The sequence below is a fragment of the Desmodus rotundus genome, chromosome 3, assembly GCF_022682495.2.
Source record: "Desmodus rotundus isolate HL8 chromosome 3, HLdesRot8A.1, whole genome shotgun sequence".
Classification (NCBI taxonomy): Eukaryota; Metazoa; Chordata; class Mammalia; order Chiroptera; family Phyllostomidae; genus Desmodus; species Desmodus rotundus.
The window spans coordinates 128,739,630-128,758,118 of record NC_071389.1 but is presented as its reverse complement, the minus strand read 5'-3'; the positions used below and the strand labels follow the sequence as shown (position 1 = coordinate 128,758,118).

Genomic DNA, 18,489 nt, shown 5'->3' with positions numbered 1-18,489 from the left:
AATGGCCCAAAACACTGAAGAAGAAAGAGGAGGAAAAGCAGGAGGAGTAGGAAAAAAAGAAAAAGAAAAGGAGGAGGAAGGGGAGGAGAAGGGGAAGAAATGATTATTCCAACATAAAGATTTGTATCCCAGGCCTTATTGTGTTAAATACATTTGTTAATGAGTATAAAAGCATATTGGCCTAGACCCAAATAGACATTAGACCAAACACTGATTCTTCAATTTACTAAGTAGGAACATAGGCAGCCCCCATGAGACCCATTCCTTCGGAGGTTTACTGGGATGTCTAAATGAAAAATGCAAGGAAGCACCTAGTACAGCACCAGATATGTGTGGTTGACACTCAGTCAACAGGTGAATTGGTAAGGGATCCTGATATCGCTGAACTCTGAAGTCCATCTCTAAAATTTGTTGTGTCCATGGTATGATTTCATAGTATTTTTTATTTCAATGTCTAATGCAAATCAAGCAGGCAATACAATTTTAAGTGTAACCAGGCATGTCATGAGTTTTTGTCTGTGTCTATCCACGCAAGTCAGTTTAATTTAACTTATATTAATTTTGTTTATCCTCACCTTACATTTTTTTCATTGCTTTTACAGAGAGAGGAAGTGGTGGGGGAAAGAGGGAGAGAGGGAGACAAGAAAGAAAGAGAGAAACAGAGAAGCAGAGAGAGAGAGAGAGAGAGAGAACATCAACATGAGAGAGAACAGAGAAACATCAGTTGGTTGCCCTCTCGTACATGCCTGGACCAGGGATCAAAGCCATAACCTGGGTATGTGCCCTGACCGGGGCTCAAACTCGCAACCATTTGGTCCACAGGATGATGCTCCAACCAACTGAGCCACACCAGCCAGGGATAATTTAACTCATATTAAAATCATTTAAATGTAATGTCATAAAGCAACTAGCTTGAACATGTCAACTGATTTTCAAATAACTTATCACATCAAAGATAAACTTTTCAAATGATTGTACTGAAATCAAGTGTGCAATAATCCCTCTTATTTTGTTCTCCTTTTCTCTCCTCAGGGAAGTAAATTTTTATAACATTATTTAATCATCATAGGTTTTGAAGCTAACAATACCACATTTAAAATGGTCTCATATCTTAGTATATTGTTTTCCAAAGTAAGGTTTTAAAAATGGTTCTATTGTTATGTATTTTACTAGAGTAGTATAAGTGGTAATTTTCTATTACATTTCAAGAGGGAGATCGAAAAAGAGCAGTAAGTTTTCTAAAAAAAACTACAATTATGAAAGGATTGCTACAAAGTATGTTTTATAATACTAGGTTTGATTGTACTTATTGTTTACAGGGAACTGGCCTATCAGTGGGAAACAATTTATAGCATTTTAAGCTAAATTATCAGGATAAAGAGCATGGTAAATGGTAAGGAAAGCAGTTGATATTTAAATATATAGTAGATGAGTCTACAGACTGATAGCTGACGGAGGGCAGGGGGTTGAGGAACTAGATGAAAGAAGGTGCAAGGATAAAGCAAATATATATATATATATGTTTATTATATAATGAACGTATATGTATATCTATATCTATATATACACACGTATGTGTATATATAATGTATATGTACACATATACTATATATAATATACAGATACACACACATAGACACGGACAACAGTGTGGTGGTAACCAGGTAGCCAGAGGGAGAGGGCAGGGGGTAGGGGGTCGGTGGGGATGGGCTAAGGGAGGATAAATGGGGACAAAGAGAGACTATGCTTGGGTGATGGGCCCACAACGCAGTGTGCAGATGATGTTTTCTGAGTTGCATGCTTTTGCGAACCAATGTCACCCCAATAAATTCAGTAAAAAATAAAAAATATATAGTAGAAATAGTAATCAATGGTTAATATATGCATTTACATAAAAGTTATGAATTTCCTTCCAATAAAAGAAAAATTTCATATGTTCTCTCTAAAAAGAAATAAAAATATATACATGGAATCTGGATCTAGAAGCTAATCCAAAATTAAAGACTTTTTTCAATTTTTATTTATTCTACTAATGGTACAAACCAATTTAAATACACACTCCTCAGAAGATAATACAAAATTAATGCAGAAACATTCTTATATTTTCAAGATTTAATTAATTTCTGAATGGCAGACCAGGTGACTTCCATAAAAAATATAATTTCCATGTTGTTATTGTTTTTCTTTATAAATTAGACAATATATTTTAGGAAATATCTTTCTCACTTTCCTACAAATGTAATTTTAAAAAGCTATAACGATTGACAATCGAAATCCATCTTTAAGATAGAATACTGAGCCAAAACTACAGTCTTTGGTGTTTTGTTAAATCAGTCTAGCAAGTCAGCGTTCCCATGGACTTCAGAGTCTGATGTCCTCATCGCAGACTGGTCGGAGACTTTGGGCGCTTAGCGAATTCTCTTTCCTGGGCCCGGGACACAGTCAGAGTTAGAATTCCAGTGGCCATTGCCCTTCCAACACGACACACTTCTCCCAATGTCCTCGTGTTATTGCAATTGCTTCATTTGAACTTCCAATTACGGGTTTACAGAAGAACCTTTAGAGACTAACTCAGTTTTGAAAATCAGCAAATACAACTATACATTTCCAAATACTAGTAGTTTATGATTACTTTTCCAAAGTTTGAACCTATATGAAAGGAAGAAACTACAAAGTAGAGATTTAACTTGGTATTTTTTAGAGATCAGAGCTATATTTGTATAAAGCACTTGGCCACTGTGTTATCTTTTTCTAGCCATTCCAAGAGATGAACAGTTTCAAAAATGTCAGGGGATCATGTGAATGGACTATCTTAGTCATATTCCACTCCTCTGAGTCATAGTGCTAGAATCCTGCAGTATGCCATTTATAAGATTTTATTAAACCTTTAAGAGCATTCCGATATTTTATCTCTTCCCTATTTGGTTAGAAACCTCATCTTATCTTAACTAAATAGGTTTTTTAAACAGCAGCAATTACAAGCAGTGGCTGGAAGAATGAAAACTTTAAAAGACAGAATGCTAGTAAAAGTACCGGACACTGTTACTATCAAGAATAATTTCACTGTCCAGATAACCATAAATGACAGGAATGGAATAAAGATGCCTATGAAATCCATACAGTAACTACTCCGGAAGTCACGACCTCGTGGTTCATGGAATCAGAGAATTAAGGTAATACTGGAACCTAATCTTCCATCTTGTAGGAATAAAAAAGAAAAGAGGCAGAATTCCCAAAACTCTCCTATCAGTAAATTTTCAGTAACATGATGTGATAGCAAACAAGGTCGAAGGTCGTGGCTGAAAACAATGAGTGAGCCAGGCGAGGAAAAGAGCAAGCGGCAAAGAGGAAGGACAGACTGCGACCCTATCTGCCAGATCCTGAGCTAACACACATAATCCACTGCTTGGTTTGCAACTATTTCACGCAGTCCAATTTCCTAATCCCTCTCTGCATGTGTGAAGCTCCTTAAATATAATGGTCTATTTTAAAATACAGAAAAACTTGTCTTCAAAACAGCTTTTCCCCTACGTGCTTTACATTTTTGTCTAAGAACCTTGCACTTGTGCTTGTGCCTTTCAAATACATGTCGGGCATTTTTCTCCTGCTATTTTTAACCCGCTGGGCATTCTGGACATTCCTGGTATTTCTAGTTTACCAGTTTATTTCCTCATGTAATCTCACCAAAGTTGTGGCATGCAGCCTATATTCTGAATCCTGATACCGCCCACCTAGAAATTCCTTAACAGGTGCTGCCCATCCTGGTAACTTCATCTTTAGATGAGGTTAAATATAGTGCCGAATAAGCTCCTACACACTACGGTCTGTGTTCTAGCTTAGTCTCAAACTGGTTAAGAGAAGATAGCCATGACTTTAAAACTCGGCATAAATATAAATCGCAATCTCTTGATAATTGTGTTAATAAGTTGTTAAAAGGACAAGTTCATATTTTTCTCAAATATGTACTCTTTTGCTCCATGTTACTGGAGAAATTATTTTTGCCCTTTATCTGTTGCTAGATACTATGATTGAATTTTTCTTTCCATTATAATGTAACCATTCGAGAATCACATGGAAATGAGCACAATCACATTATCTAATACTTGAAATTGTTATCGTAAGGATTTGAATTCCTTCAATCTGCATGTAACCCACGGTGAAATGCCCACATCTCCATGCAATCATACCCCATCACAACAGGACACAAAGGAAAATGTATCGCCATCCTTTTCCACCATTACATCCTCCACAAAGACTTTAAATTTCCTCCTTTGCCAATTGCTGTGGAATTTGATTGGCATCATCACTCGTCTCCCTTTCCCTTGGTTCCTTCTCCTCTCTCCCTGCTGCCTCCTCTTCCTCCGCTTACTTCGCCCCTTGCAAATACCCTCCCATCTTACCTTCCTCTCAGACTATATGTTCTTCTATTCCTTTTTCAACAGGAAACTCCAGAAAGATTATTCAATACTCCATGGACATCTGCAGCCCTTAGTTACCCCTTAGCACACAAGCGCTCTACAGAAGATGTTCACGTAAAGGCCACTGATGCCTGCCTACTTACCAGAACAAACTTCCTCATTCCAGTACACCAGCTAGCTGGCAATGTAGCACTTGACAGCATCTGCCACATGCGCTTATCTTACTTTGTCCTGTCTCCCTTGGTTAGTTCAAGAACCATAGCTTAAGCTACCACAGTTATCCTGAGGATTAACAATCTGCATCTGTCCATCCCCCCGCTCTCAGTAATGGGCTCGCTCTCTCACCACTCTTTTCCTTTTCTGACTCCTACACACCTGTTCATCACAAACATACTGATGTTCCCCAAGGTGAGAACCTCGGCTTTCTCCCCTTCTGACATTACACAGACCTGTGCGATCACATGCTTGCCGATGGTGTCCACCATGACCTAGGCACTTGGTACATTCTAACCGATACCTAACTCTGACCTCCAGAAACACGTGTGTAATACCTGACGTCACCTCTTGCTTGCTATTCCAATGGATACGTCAAACTCTGTCAAAATATTAACTTGTCATCTTTCCCCCCTTCACATTTTAGCCTGTTTTCTCCCTCTATTAATCATCTTGTTTAGTGGTAACCACTTACTCATTCAGGCCAAGAAATGAGGGACCACTGTATACTCTCTATACTCTCCATCTCTCATGTCTCATTTGAGGCCAGCACATTTTCTACAGTTCCCAGCACACATCTAGGGCGACCTTTTTAACATTCACATCAGATCATGCCCCTGCCCGGCTCTATGTCTTCCAAAGGCTCTCAAACCAACAAAAAACAGCCCCCATACTCCTTCCTTTGGCTCTGCCTGCTGAGGCTTCCATCGTCCCCTCCAAACACCTCTCACTGTGCTCAACCCACATTGGGTCCTCTATGTGTTTCGGGGGCACACCAAGTGGATTCCTTCACAGTCCTTTTGTTCTGGCCTATGTAACACTGTGGCTATTATTTATTTAAATATTTTCTCCTGGGATCCTCAAGTGTCCTGATACCTGATAGCCTAGGTGCTGAGTTAACATTAGCTAAATATGCCTGCTGCAGGAATCCATCAGTAATTGTAGAGTCATACCACAAGAGAACTTCGATTCTCTTAAGGCTTAAAATAATCCAATAGAAGTTATCAAGTCTGAAATTTAAATCAAGACAACTCGTGACTAGAAATAGCAGCCGACCTGATTTTATCTTACCTTGTGTTATTAAGCACAAACAATAGCCAAAGGCCATAAGAGATCAGATATCTAAAAACTGTGGTCAAAGTAGTTCTGTGAGTAACTATAGCACTTGGTGTTCCTGACACGGCACCTCTTGGTTGTTATACAATAAAGGGAAAGGAAACATCCTGTGTGGAATAGATACATGAAATCTGTAAGTGTAGTCACGCTGCCATAACTCTCTTTCCTCTACTTTCTTATTCTGTTAAGATCTGGAATTTTGATTCATTCATAACATAGTGCCAATGCCAATTAAGAACAGAGGCAAAAATAATTCAACCAAAAAAGCTACCTCTAAATAATGTGTATTCTTCTGAGTCAATAGAGTGAGGGCATGCCAACTTTATTCCAAGTTCAACCACATCAGAAAACCACATCTTATTCTTACTCAAACTCCAACTAATATTTTTTGGCTGGAAAAGCTACCTTTGCATAGCATTTACATTTCCCAAGCTTTGCTTCTGGTTTTTTTTAAATTCATTTTTTATCAGAAGCAGAAATATCAACATGACATGCATACTAGACGTTAGATGACATTTGGGGGCTAATAAAGAGTAGGAAGTAATAAAAAATTAATAGAGTCTGATACTCATGAGGAAATTTTTTACAGATTTGTAGAATATTTGGTACAGATGTTTCAGATAAATATCTAAGGACTACATTTCTATCCAGTTATAAGCTGTGGAGGTTTTGGGGGATTTTTCCTGTCATAAGTACTAGCTTGGTTGTGCATCGGATTCCTGTAATCAGAATCAAATTGGGATGATAGCAAGAAGGTAAGAGTTTTAGTACCTAACACCTTTATCTTATCTCATGGTTGAAATAATGGAAGCAAAACCAATGTCATTAGGATTAAGAAACATAAGATATGATATTCATGGAGTATAGACATTTTAAATATTAAAGCCCTAAAAAGTTTTAGCTGGTGTTAATTCATGGATATGCTCTTTGTAAAGTTGGTAGCAATACCATTCTGCATTTCCGTATTAGTTTATGTGGTAAAACATGTCCATATTTATATAACAGTATCATCTCCTGATTGGGGATCACTTTGCAGACAAGGAAGCTGAGGCTCAGAAAGGTTACGTGTCTTTACCAACATCAGGCAGCTTCCATGGTAGCAGGGTAAGAAGGCACCGTAAATGCTTTGGGTGAAACCTCAGAAAACAGCTATAATTAATTTCCCATAAAGTCATGTTTGTGCCCAGAGGAATTAAGTCAGGAAGTTTCCTTACACTTAAAACTTAAGTGTTTTACAGAGTCTTTCTTCATAGAGATTTTTTTTCACAACAGCTACTCAGAGTTCATGACATTGTACCAGGTCCTTAGAGTGCTCGTTAAACACACACACACACACACACACACAATGATGCTGTAGTTAATCACTTTAAAAATAAATTCCTTTTATTATTTTGGATTTTAGTTTTCTCACATTAAGTAAAGCCGGTTAAAAAAGTTCTTTCTTTTCATTTTTCCTGTCTCTGACAATCAAGAACTCCTAAAGTTTATATCAAATGTCTCTTCTGTACTAAAAAGTTTTGGAGGAAACCTCATACTGTGGATTTTAGCTACCATTCTTGATTATATCTTCTGATGTAAGTTCGGTGGAAGCATTTTGTGTTTCCGGTTGTCCTATGACGTTAAGTTGTGGCTATTTCATTAAGAAAGGGGTAAGTTTTTATTTCAGTAGTTTATTTCAACCTATTATTTTATTATAAAACTTAAAAGTTTTACCAGTTGGTAAAGACAAGAGAAGACTGAGGAAGATTGAGGAAGACCTCTAGATTGATGACTTTCTGAAAAGGCTATGACTCATATGTCACAATTAGTCACTGCTCAGCTAACTTCCAGAAACATGCCTTTAGAGCCACTTCCAATGGTGCTGAAGAGTCCATGTGTTTTTATTGGACTTTATAAAGAACAAAAAATATATATAAATGTGCATATGTATATAAAATTGTGTATTCATATATATATGTATATACACACACACATATATATATATACACATAAACATATGAATGCAGGTGGTAAGTTCTGTTCTTCAAGCCAATTGTCCAGACAAAAAGGCTCCACTTAAAATTGGAAATGGGTTTTATTAGCACCAAGACCAGTGTCAAATTAAATTATTCAGACATTAAAACAAAAAAGATGTCAAGGATGCGATAAAAACCCTGGGGATATTTTACTCAGGAGTCATACATATTCCATTGTAATGCTATATGTTGTTGATAAATTGCACCCCAAAATGCATGTGATAGAATGTGATCAAATGGTTTCTTAAACAACAAGCAAGACATGCAAAAGAACTTTCTAGTCCATTAACAAATGCAGTTAAATCTTGAAGTGAAGACAAGCATTATGTTCAGAATAAATAAGATTCTTACCATCTGAGATTGACTCCTAGGACATCCATTGATATCTTCAACTTTTTCATTTGCTAAAGCCAAGAAATAAAATAAAGAGAGAGAGAGAGAAAAAAGAATAATACTTAAGCAATGAGATGAAACACAAAAGAAGACCAAGGGGAAAAAAAAAACCAAACCCAACACCAAGCAAAATGCTGCTGGTACATTCACTCTCCCCCAAGCCCCGTGACTAGAGGACACACTTGTTAGCAGCCACCACTTCCATACGCACAAGTCAAGCAAATTAGACACAAAAAGGAGTGAGTGAGTGAGTAAGAAGGAAGTTGCTGCTAGTTTTTTAGCCCGTGCCAAATGACTGCTGACATGAAACCTTTCACAATTGTCCCTGCTGGGTCAGGATACAGTTTCAAGGAATCTCTGAGTGTGTAAGTTGCTCTAGCTAATGAAACGCACACATGGGAGACATATGGTTTAATGAAACATTCATTTCTGACAATTCATTGTATGAAAGATACAGTTCTAACTGTATCTAACTGTTCAAAAGTATGGCCAAACTGCCTTTTCAAACATTCTCACAAAAACATTTTTAATTAATTCATGGGAGAGCTACATTAATCTCACAGACACAGGGACCAAATTTGTACACATTTAGCTTAAGTTGTATTTTACAAAAAGGAGTGAGCAGAGATTGCCAAGGTCTCCCTTGGAGGGCAGGGCTTACCGATGATCTGGATGATCTCGGCTAGCAGCACTCCGTCTGCAATGTCTTGTTGCAAGTCCTTGATCAGCCGCTTGTGGCCGGATTTTGCTAGGTAGTGGTTGGCCCAGTCGGTGTAAATCTGTGGGACAGAGGGAGGGAAGAAGTGGGATGAGCAGAGGGAAAGAGATAATAAAAATGCTTAAGACAAACGCTGGATTCCAAGGGAAGCTATTCTGAATCACATTCCAGTTTACAAAGTCAGAGCTCCAAAGGAAATAGTTGTAAAATAATTTTTAAACAGCTCTTTCCTCCACTTATCTCTTGTTTCACAGGGAGATGATTCACTGTCTTTCAAAACCAGGGACTAGTCACTTGTGACACAGCAAAACTCCCTTCCTGGCTGACTCTTGTTTGCAGATCAGTTTGGGATTCCACTCTCTTTCCCCTGGAAGGAAGCCACCTGGACTGATTTCTACAGAAACCTTGCTATAAAAAATGTGTTTCTCTGAAAAGACTTTATTAAATTTGTCACACGTGATACTGTATGTGACAATGTTTTGGCATCATTGTAGGAAATAATTGCAAATGCCTAAGATACTTTATTTGGACTGTCATCTTCCATTTCAGCCTCTTGAAATGTGTTTATATAAGAGAATAGAGGAAGCAAATGCAATTATATTACACAGGAATTACATTGAGGACATTGGCAATTTGACATAAAGGTGACTCTTCAATAACAGATTATGATACAAGGAAAAGCTGGAACTGTTAGAAAATTTCACAAAAATAAAACCTTACCAATTTGTCAAATGTAATGGGGTACCTACTAATATAATCTAACTGAAGAGAAATAAATAAGTATTCAGACTTTTGAATTTCATAGGTGGATCGTTTAAACATAGAGTAAGTTTTTTGCAAGGCACACCATGATATATAAGATAATAGAAGAACACAAAATGAGAATTGAGGAGGGAAATTAAATAAGAAGTATGCACATAAAAAAGTGTTACAGAGGCACTGGAATTAGAACTGGGAACATAAAGGAACCTGAACACAAGAAGTGAAGAGAAGCTTTCCTCACAGAGGTTATGAGATGTAGACCAACAGAGAGGAAAAGAAATCAAGGACATAAATCCATAATTAAAATAGGATTCTAAAACTAGGACAAATCATACTGGAAAGGTAACTTGTATTCCAAATCATAAGCACTGCATGCCAAGCAAACTGTAAACAAACACTCTTTTATATCTAACAAAACCAATATACATTCTTTTAAAGATTTTATTTATTTCTTTTTAGACCAAGGGAGAAAGAGAGGGAGAGAAACATCATTGTGTGGTTGCCTCTCGTGCACCCACCACTGGGGACCTGGCCTGCAACCCAGGCATGTGCTCTGACTGGGAATTGAACCAGCAAACCTTTGGTTCGCAGGCCAGCACTCAATTCCCTGAGCCACACCAGCCAGGGCCCAGTACATATTTTTTTACAAAAATAACATAAATCATAAATGAAAGTCCCCTGACAACTTGCAACCCCACCCACTTTTGAAAAATTTATATTCTAGAATGTTTTCTATAACTTTACACTTTACCACATGACACCACATTACACACACCCACATACACTAGGATTTTAAGCCAAAGTTGGCTCAAATTTTATATATCATTCTGTATTTATCAACTTTTTATGTAGCAGTATTTTAATAAAACTTCTAAAACCATTTTCCATATATTTATATCAGTACCTTTGATGTCCTATTACACATAATATAGATCCCTCTGTTGAAGGATATTTCATTTGATTAAGTATGTTTCAATTACATCTAAAGTTGTAAGAGCCATCCTTATATACCTATCTTTGCACACACACGTGCTAGTATTTTTCTAGGACCAAAATCTAAAAGTGGAGCTACTAAGTATTTTTTTAATGGCTCCTAGGCACAAATATTCAAAAACACAAGAGAAGAAAGAGTGTTTATTTTACAAAATACCAGGTTGCATCTCAATGCATACGTAGTAGTGATTAAGCTTCCTGAAGACACGAACCACTGGAAGCATTCCTGGCATAAGAAAAGTGTGTGGGAGCAAAATCCCGCCTCCTTCCCTCATGTTCATGACCTTTATGTTGAAGATGCTAAAGTGTGAGAAAAATAACTTGTACAACTGCCTCCTGAATTAGAAAACAAACAAGCACATGATTTCTAGATGGACACTCTGTTACTTGGTGATCTCAAGATTTTATTCTTCTCGTATTATTGTAAAATTTATTTTTATAAGGATTTGTACTAGTCAGAATCTAGAACGCTGAGTACTTGCCCCTTATCTACACACCAATCAAAGGACAGCAGTCATTGTTTGGCCTTCTAGTGGACGCTTCAGGTTGACCCAGCCACAGGCGGTGAGTTACAAGGGTCAGCTGACTGACTCTAAGGATGAAGAACATGAGTTCCGCGGAGTCAGGCGGGCCTGGCTTGGAGGCCCCGCAGACCAATTACCACCACTGGGACCTGGAGCAAGTCACTCATCGTTTCTAAACCTCAGATTCCTCACTTGCAAAATCAAAATACTACTGCTTACATTACAGGAGTGGGTCAGAACTAAGCTAGCACTTGTACAGTACCTGTCACAGAGTTAGCCCTGAAGAAATAATAAATGTGTTATTATCATTATTATGGCATTTAGTGTTATTTGCTATGACGGCTTTCCAACAAATATTTGTTAAAGTTATCATTTGGAAGAGGTTAAAAATTAGAGAGTATTGGCAGTAAAGACTGAAGAAATTGTACTCCTGGCTTCTGACATTACTCATATCTCTGACTCCTCCTGACTTCTGACTCACTTTGGCCACAGATCTGTCCGCCATCCAAAGTCAGAGGACTGGATCCAATTCTAAGGCTGTCAGGTCCAGACCTGCAAGACCTCCATCAAGACGCCATCTCCATGAAACGCCTTAATGCAGAGACTTTGTTTTATGAAGGTATTATATTATGGAACATACTTATTTAAATATACACAGAATGAAATATCTTAAAAAGGAAAACAAAATATTTTCATTTTCCAAGTGCATGTCCACAGTGCCTTAGCCTCTATCCAAATTCCTCCTGAGACTTAGGTGAGAAAACCGATGGGAAGCCAGCTGGTAAGCTTCAGGACCTTGTGGAGAAAGCCTAGGGTTTAGTTATTAAACAATTTTATGTGGACCAGGAATCCCAAACCAAGAGCTCTGACTTGTTCAGTACCTCTAACCTGTGAAACTTTGCTCAGGCAATAACTCTGACTGTAGTTACAATCAAAGAAATCAATTCAGGCTGCATAAATGAATGCAAAATAAATCTCCATTAAAAATAAGTACTATGCAACTTATTTTACTTATTCTAAAATACATATGTAAAATATACCCAAGACCCTTCAAGTATATCAGTGCCTTTCAAAGGATCTTATAATCTAGATAAGGAAATGTAAAACAATTAAAAAACATGTAAATGTGTATTTCAAATATTATATAACTATATTTTTCTATCTTCCATTTTTAAATGTTTTTATTGTTTATACACTTACATCAGTCCCAGTTTCCCCCCTTTCCACGCCTCCCCCCAGCCCCTCTTCCCACAGTCAATCCCCACACTGTTGTTCATGGCCATTGGTCCTTCATGCATGTTCTTCAACTAATCCCTTCACCTTCTTTCAACCAGTCCCACCCTCCCCCCTCCCATGTTACAGCTGTCAGTCTGTTCCTTGTTTCTGTGCCTCTGATTCTATTTTACTCATTAGTTAATTTTGTTTATTAGATTCCAGTTATAAGTGAGGTCATATGGTATTTGCCTTTCATTGACTGGCTTCTTTCACTTAGCATAACAGTCTCCAGTTCCACCCATGCTGTTCCAAAAGGTAAGAATTCCCTCTTTTTTTTACTGCTGCATAGAATTTCATTGTGTGAATGTACCATAGCTTTATATACTCACTCATCTACTGATGGGTACTTAGGCTGTTTCCAAATCATGGCTATTCTAAATAACACTGCTATGAACATAGGGGTTCATATATTGTTTTGAATTTATGTTTCAGTATTCTTTGGCTATATACCCAGAAGTAGAATGGCTGGGTCAAAAGGCAGTTCCATTTTTAATTTTGTGAAGTATCTCCATACTGTTTTCTGGAGTGGTTATATCAGTCTGCATTCCCACCAATAGTGTATTAGGGTTCCCTTTTCTCCACATCCTCACAAGCACTTGTTGGCCATTCTGACAGGTATGAGGTGATACCTCACTGTGGTTTTAATTTGCACCTTTGTGATATCTAGTGATGTCGAGCACTTTTTCATGTCTATAGGCCATCTGTATGTCCTCCTTGAAGTATCTATTTTCCATTTTTTAATTGGATTGTTTGTCTTCCTGGTGTTGAGTCATATGAGTTCTTTATATATTTTGGAGATTAAACCCTTGTCTGATTTATCATTGGTAAATATGTTCTTCCGTACAGTTGGTTCCCTTTTCATTTTGCTGGTGGTTTCTTTAGCCATGCAGAAGCCTTTTAATCTCATGTACTCCCATTTGTTTTTTTTTTTTTCCTTTGTTTCCCTTGCCCTAGAAGATATATCAGCAAAAATATTGCTACATATGATATCTGAAATTTTACTGCCTGTGTTTTCTTCTAGAACTGTTATGGTATCACAACTTATATTTAAGTCATTTATCCATTTTGAGTTTATTTTGGTGTATGGTGTGAGTTGGTAGTCGAGTTTCACTTTTTTGCATGTAGCTGTCCAGTTCTCCCAGTACCATTTATTGCCTCCTTTTTCAAATATTAATTGGCCATAAAGGCATGGGTTTATTTCTGGACTCTGTGTGTCTGTTCTTATGCCAGTGCCAGACTGTTTTGATTATAGTGGCCTTGTAATATAGTGTCATATCAGGTATTGTGATCCCTCCCACTTTGTTCTTCTTTCTCAAGATTACTGAGGCTATTCAGGGTCTTTTTTGGTTCCATATAAATTCTTGGAACATTGGTTCTATATCTGTGAAATATGCCATTGGTATTTTAATAGGAAGTGTGTTGAATCTATAGATTGCTTTGGGTAGTATGGACATTTTAATGATGTTAATTCTTCCAATCCATGAACATAGTATATTCTTCCACTTATTTATATCTTCTTCAATTTCTTTCTTCAGTGTCCTGTAGTTTACATCCTTGGTTAAGTTTATTCCTAGTTACATCATTTTTTTTAGTTGCAATAGTAAGTGGGATTATTTTCTTAATTTATCTTTCTGATAGTTCATTATTGATGTATAGAAATGCCATTGATTTCTGAGTATTGGTTTTGTATCCTGCTCCTTTGCCAAATTCATTTATTCTAATAGTTTTTTGGTGCAGCCTACAGGGTGTTCTATGTACACTATCATGTCATCTACGTATAATGACAGTTTTTCCTCCTTTCCAATTTGGATGCTTTTTATTTTTCCTTCCTGTCTGATTGCTATGGCTAAGACTTCCAGTACTATGTTGAATAAGGCCATTATTAATCTAATTCCTAAACCAGGTAAAGACACAACAAAGAAAGAAAACTATAGGCCAATATCTTTGATGAACATTCATGCTAAAAACCTCAACAAAATACTGGGAAACCGAATCCAGAAACACATTAAAAAGATCATACTTCACGATCAAGTGAGACTTATTCCTAGGATGCAAGATTGGTACAATATTCACAAGCTAATAAATGTGATTCACCACATAAAATGAAAGTTAAAAAATCACATGATCATATCAACATATGTAGAAAAGCATTTAATAACGTCCAGCACCCATTTATGATAAAAACTCTTAGCAAAGTGAGAATAGAGGGATAATACCTCAACATAATAAAGGTCATATATGATAAACCCACAGCCAACATCATACTCAACGGGCAAAAACTAAAAGTGTTTCCTCTAAGATCAGGAACAACATAGGAGTGTCCACTTTCACTATTATTTCCATCTTTTAAAAAATAAACATAAGTAAATTATAAAAAGTGGAAATACAAGGTATATCTTTAATGAGACAGTTGTCAAACAAACGACATGCAGAATATAAATGTATTTAAACCTCTTTAATAAATATAATATTTTGATGAGAGAGGATGCAAACAACCTTATTAATTGTCATTCAAATCTATTCAAGTAAATACAACAGAATGATGAAATCACATCTGGATTTTGGTTTTGAGCTCCAAAGTTGTCCTTGGTTCATTTCCACAAAAGATATTAATCACAGTATTTAACTTCTGAGCTTCAGTTAAATAAGCTGAAAAATGTGAAATAATGTATTTTGTAGGATTATGGTACGAATTATAGGCTTTTGGATGAAGAAATTGAAATAATTGGAAATAATACAAAATAAATGATAAATCAATGTTTAGTATTTTCTGTAGTCGTGTTAATGAGCATTTTAGTCTTCATGGTCCTGGACAGTTTTCCTCAATTGTTTTTACTGCAATATTACAAATATAAATGCCATCTCAATAATTATAGTTCAGTTAATTCAGGAGAATTAATACTACACATTTACCAAATGGTTACTTATAAATTCTGTCATACTCATATACATAATAATTAATTTACAGTAATTAAAAATAACAAAGATAAAAGGTACCATGACATATTTTATATTTCAATTTATCAGCATGAATTTTAGGGACTATTAGACAATAGCATGTATTCTTTAAGTATCATACTTTTTAAAAATGTTTTTATTTATTGATACTGGAGGAAGGGGGAGAGAGATAAAGGGAAAGAGAGAGAGACACGGATTTATTGTTCCACTTATTGATGCATTAATTGGCTGCTTCCTGTATGTGCCCGACCGGAGATCAAACCCACGACCTCAACCATATCGGGAGGACTCTCTAATTGACTGGCCAGGGCCAGGGTCATTCTGTATTTTTGAAATCTCTGCTCTGCTACTTGATATCCATTGATTGAACATTTGTTTTCTCTCAGTGCCAGAGTTTTCTCAGCTGTGAAATGGCAACAGTATGATCTATGAATGGGATTATTGTGAGGAGTGAATGAATTTATATTTTTGGAACATGGCCTTTCACTTAATAACAAAAGTTATATTTTCATTTACAACTGAATTTGTCTGTTTAGATTTGTAGCCATAAATTATTTGCTTGGAACATAATGACATCTATTTTCATACTGGGGACAGGAAATTTTTAGATAAACAAAAATAGACCTAAATGTAAGCTGATAGGGAAAAAAAAAGGGGTTACTGCGCTAACTACAGTATGTTCTAATTTTTTTCACCTGCACTTTTCTTACAAAAAACACAACTGAGGTCCTAATACAAACTATGGCACGCATAATCAAGTCAAAGAAGCCAATATGGGCAATGTCCAAAAGGATACGGCATGTAGTTTGTCCACGAGGCGGGTGTAAGAGCGGGTAGGAAACGAGTGAGCCAATTTTGAGAACCCACAAGGTGTTCTTTGCAGTGACGACTACTTAGTCCCTCCCTCATCTTGCCTACCAGGTGGCATTCTAGCTACGCCCTTCTTTGTCCAAATCATCACTCCCCACACTCTTCGGAAGACTCCTCAGCATTCGTGTGAAGCTGGACGTGCCACTCTCTAACCACGCACCCCACTCTGCATGTACTGAATGCTTTGTTTCCTGAGTCGCTATTCCTTCTCCAGCCTTAAGTGTTATAATCATCCTGGGCAATTTCATCATCAGTGTGGACAATCCATCAGATACTCTGCCGGAAATTAAAAATACAGCAAAGAACCATTTACTCTGTCTCAAGATCATTAATAGCCACTGTGCTATTAATGTGACAGAATATAGCAGAATATGGCAGTTTATAAATTTGAGAAAGGATTTGGATATTATAATTATATAGCACAATTTTGGTAATAATTTAAATCTTATTTCACTTAACTTCAACTGCATTTTCAGTGCTACCAGCAGCAAGGAAAAAAGGTCTATATAGTGTTCTTTCTCCAAGATATAATGTCTACTAACAACGGTGTTAAGAGTGAGGCACTGTTTTAAACACGTTAAAAGGGTTAACTCATTCAATCCTCAAAGCTCCATAAGAAGGTACTATTATTCCATTTCAGAGATGGGAATCTCGAAACAGAGGTGAAGTATTTTTCCCAGGTCACAACAGCTGCATGGAGCCCAGACGTGCTGGCTCAGAAGCTGCACCCTTAGCTCCCACAAAAGAAAATGTTTCACTTATGAGCCTTCCCTAATTCCAGCCTCCTGCTCCTATTTCCATGGCATCTGACATCCATTTCAAAATGTGTGGAAATGCTTTGTTTGAGTGCTGTAACCTGGCATCCATCGAGCGCTCTAGGGGGATTGCACCCTAACGGCTGCAAAATTCTAATAATGCAGGTGACAGCATGAGGTAAAATCCGGACGTTCAACTCTGCCAGCAAGTATTTCTGAAAAACAGTTAAGAGAACTTTATATTCTCATAATTTTCTAAGGGTAAAAAAGGCATACTTGATGTTTGTTACCTTCTTTTTATCTCAATCGTATAATTGATGTAAATAGAGCAAATAAGTTTAAGGTAAATATTAGCAACCCTTCTTCAAAGACCAAATAATATGGCAGAAATTATGTGTGGGAATATAATGTTAATAGAACAAAAATTTAAAAGAGAATATATATGTGTAAGTTTCAGCATTTCAGTTTCTGAGCTTCTGACCTGGGTTTTTCCACTCATATACCGGTCATTAGTAGTGAAGAACTGACTGATAGAAACATCTAGTATAAACCAGCAGTTCTCAAAGCATGTCCCTGGACTAACTGCATCTGAGTTATCTGGGAACTTGTTACAAATGCAAATTATTAAACTCTGAAGGTGGAGCCAACAATTTGAGATTTAACAAGCCCTCCCTTTCAGTGATTCCGATGTATGCTAACGTATAAGAACTACTGGCATAGACCAGTGCTGTTCACGAATAAAAAATGGTTTTTTTTTAATAACATTTTAAACTGTATTCCAATGTAAAGAGAATGTTGTTTCAGTGTAAGGGAAAGATAACAAAAGAATAGTGGCCTATATGGTATCTACCATTACCTCCTAAACTTTTCTCGCTACCAGGGAAACACACTAAGCCCACAAAATACTGACTTGAAGAGTTATTTGCAAACCATTTGTTCCTATATTTTAGATCTTTTAAATTATTAGTGATTTAAGAAATCACTAAAGCTGTGCATCTCTTTCAAAGTATTTTCAAGACAGAAAATCTTGTCTTTATTTGTTTAGAAAGAGGTGAGCACGGAGTGGTTTCCATTTACTTTGCCTAAAGGCAGAGAGCTTGGAAGCGGAGAGAAAACACACTTCCTGCTGTGCTAAGAAGCAGCCGTGAAAAGTAATGGGAAGAAAAGTGTGGCACCCAGGGCTACCAACGCATCCGCCCAGTCATGGACGGGGAGAACGACTTTTCAAAATCTTTGTTTTCTTCCCATATTTCTTTCCTTTTTATTACATGAACTATAGGCAAACACAACACTATTTGGAAGATTTTTTTGATTCCCACTAGAGTTTACCCTATTTTCACAAATATTGGAAATTTTTGACGCTATCATAAATTGTAATAAGACACACACCACTAATATGTGTATACATGTCACGTGGTGAGATCTGGTGCCTAGCTTGTGAAGGACGTTTTGAAAATCCAAAGTATATTCCAACCAGGC

At 36.9% G+C, this 18,489-nt stretch overlaps 1 protein-coding gene across 2 annotated transcripts in view; it reads right to left on the bottom strand.

The window, feature by feature from the left end:
* NAV3 (neuron navigator 3) overlaps positions 1-18,489 on the bottom strand; it is a 319,752-nt gene that overhangs the window by 222,154 nt on the left and 79,109 nt on the right. For both annotated transcript variants that reach the window (XM_053921041.1, XM_045187323.2), the window contains exons 2-3: positions 8,817-8,934; positions 8,114-8,166 (exon numbers count right to left, since the gene is read on the bottom strand). In XM_053921041.1, coding sequence (XP_053777016.1) covers positions 8,114-8,166; positions 8,817-8,934 — 171 coding nt within the window. The remainder of the gene's footprint in view (positions 1-8,113; positions 8,167-8,816; positions 8,935-18,489) is intronic.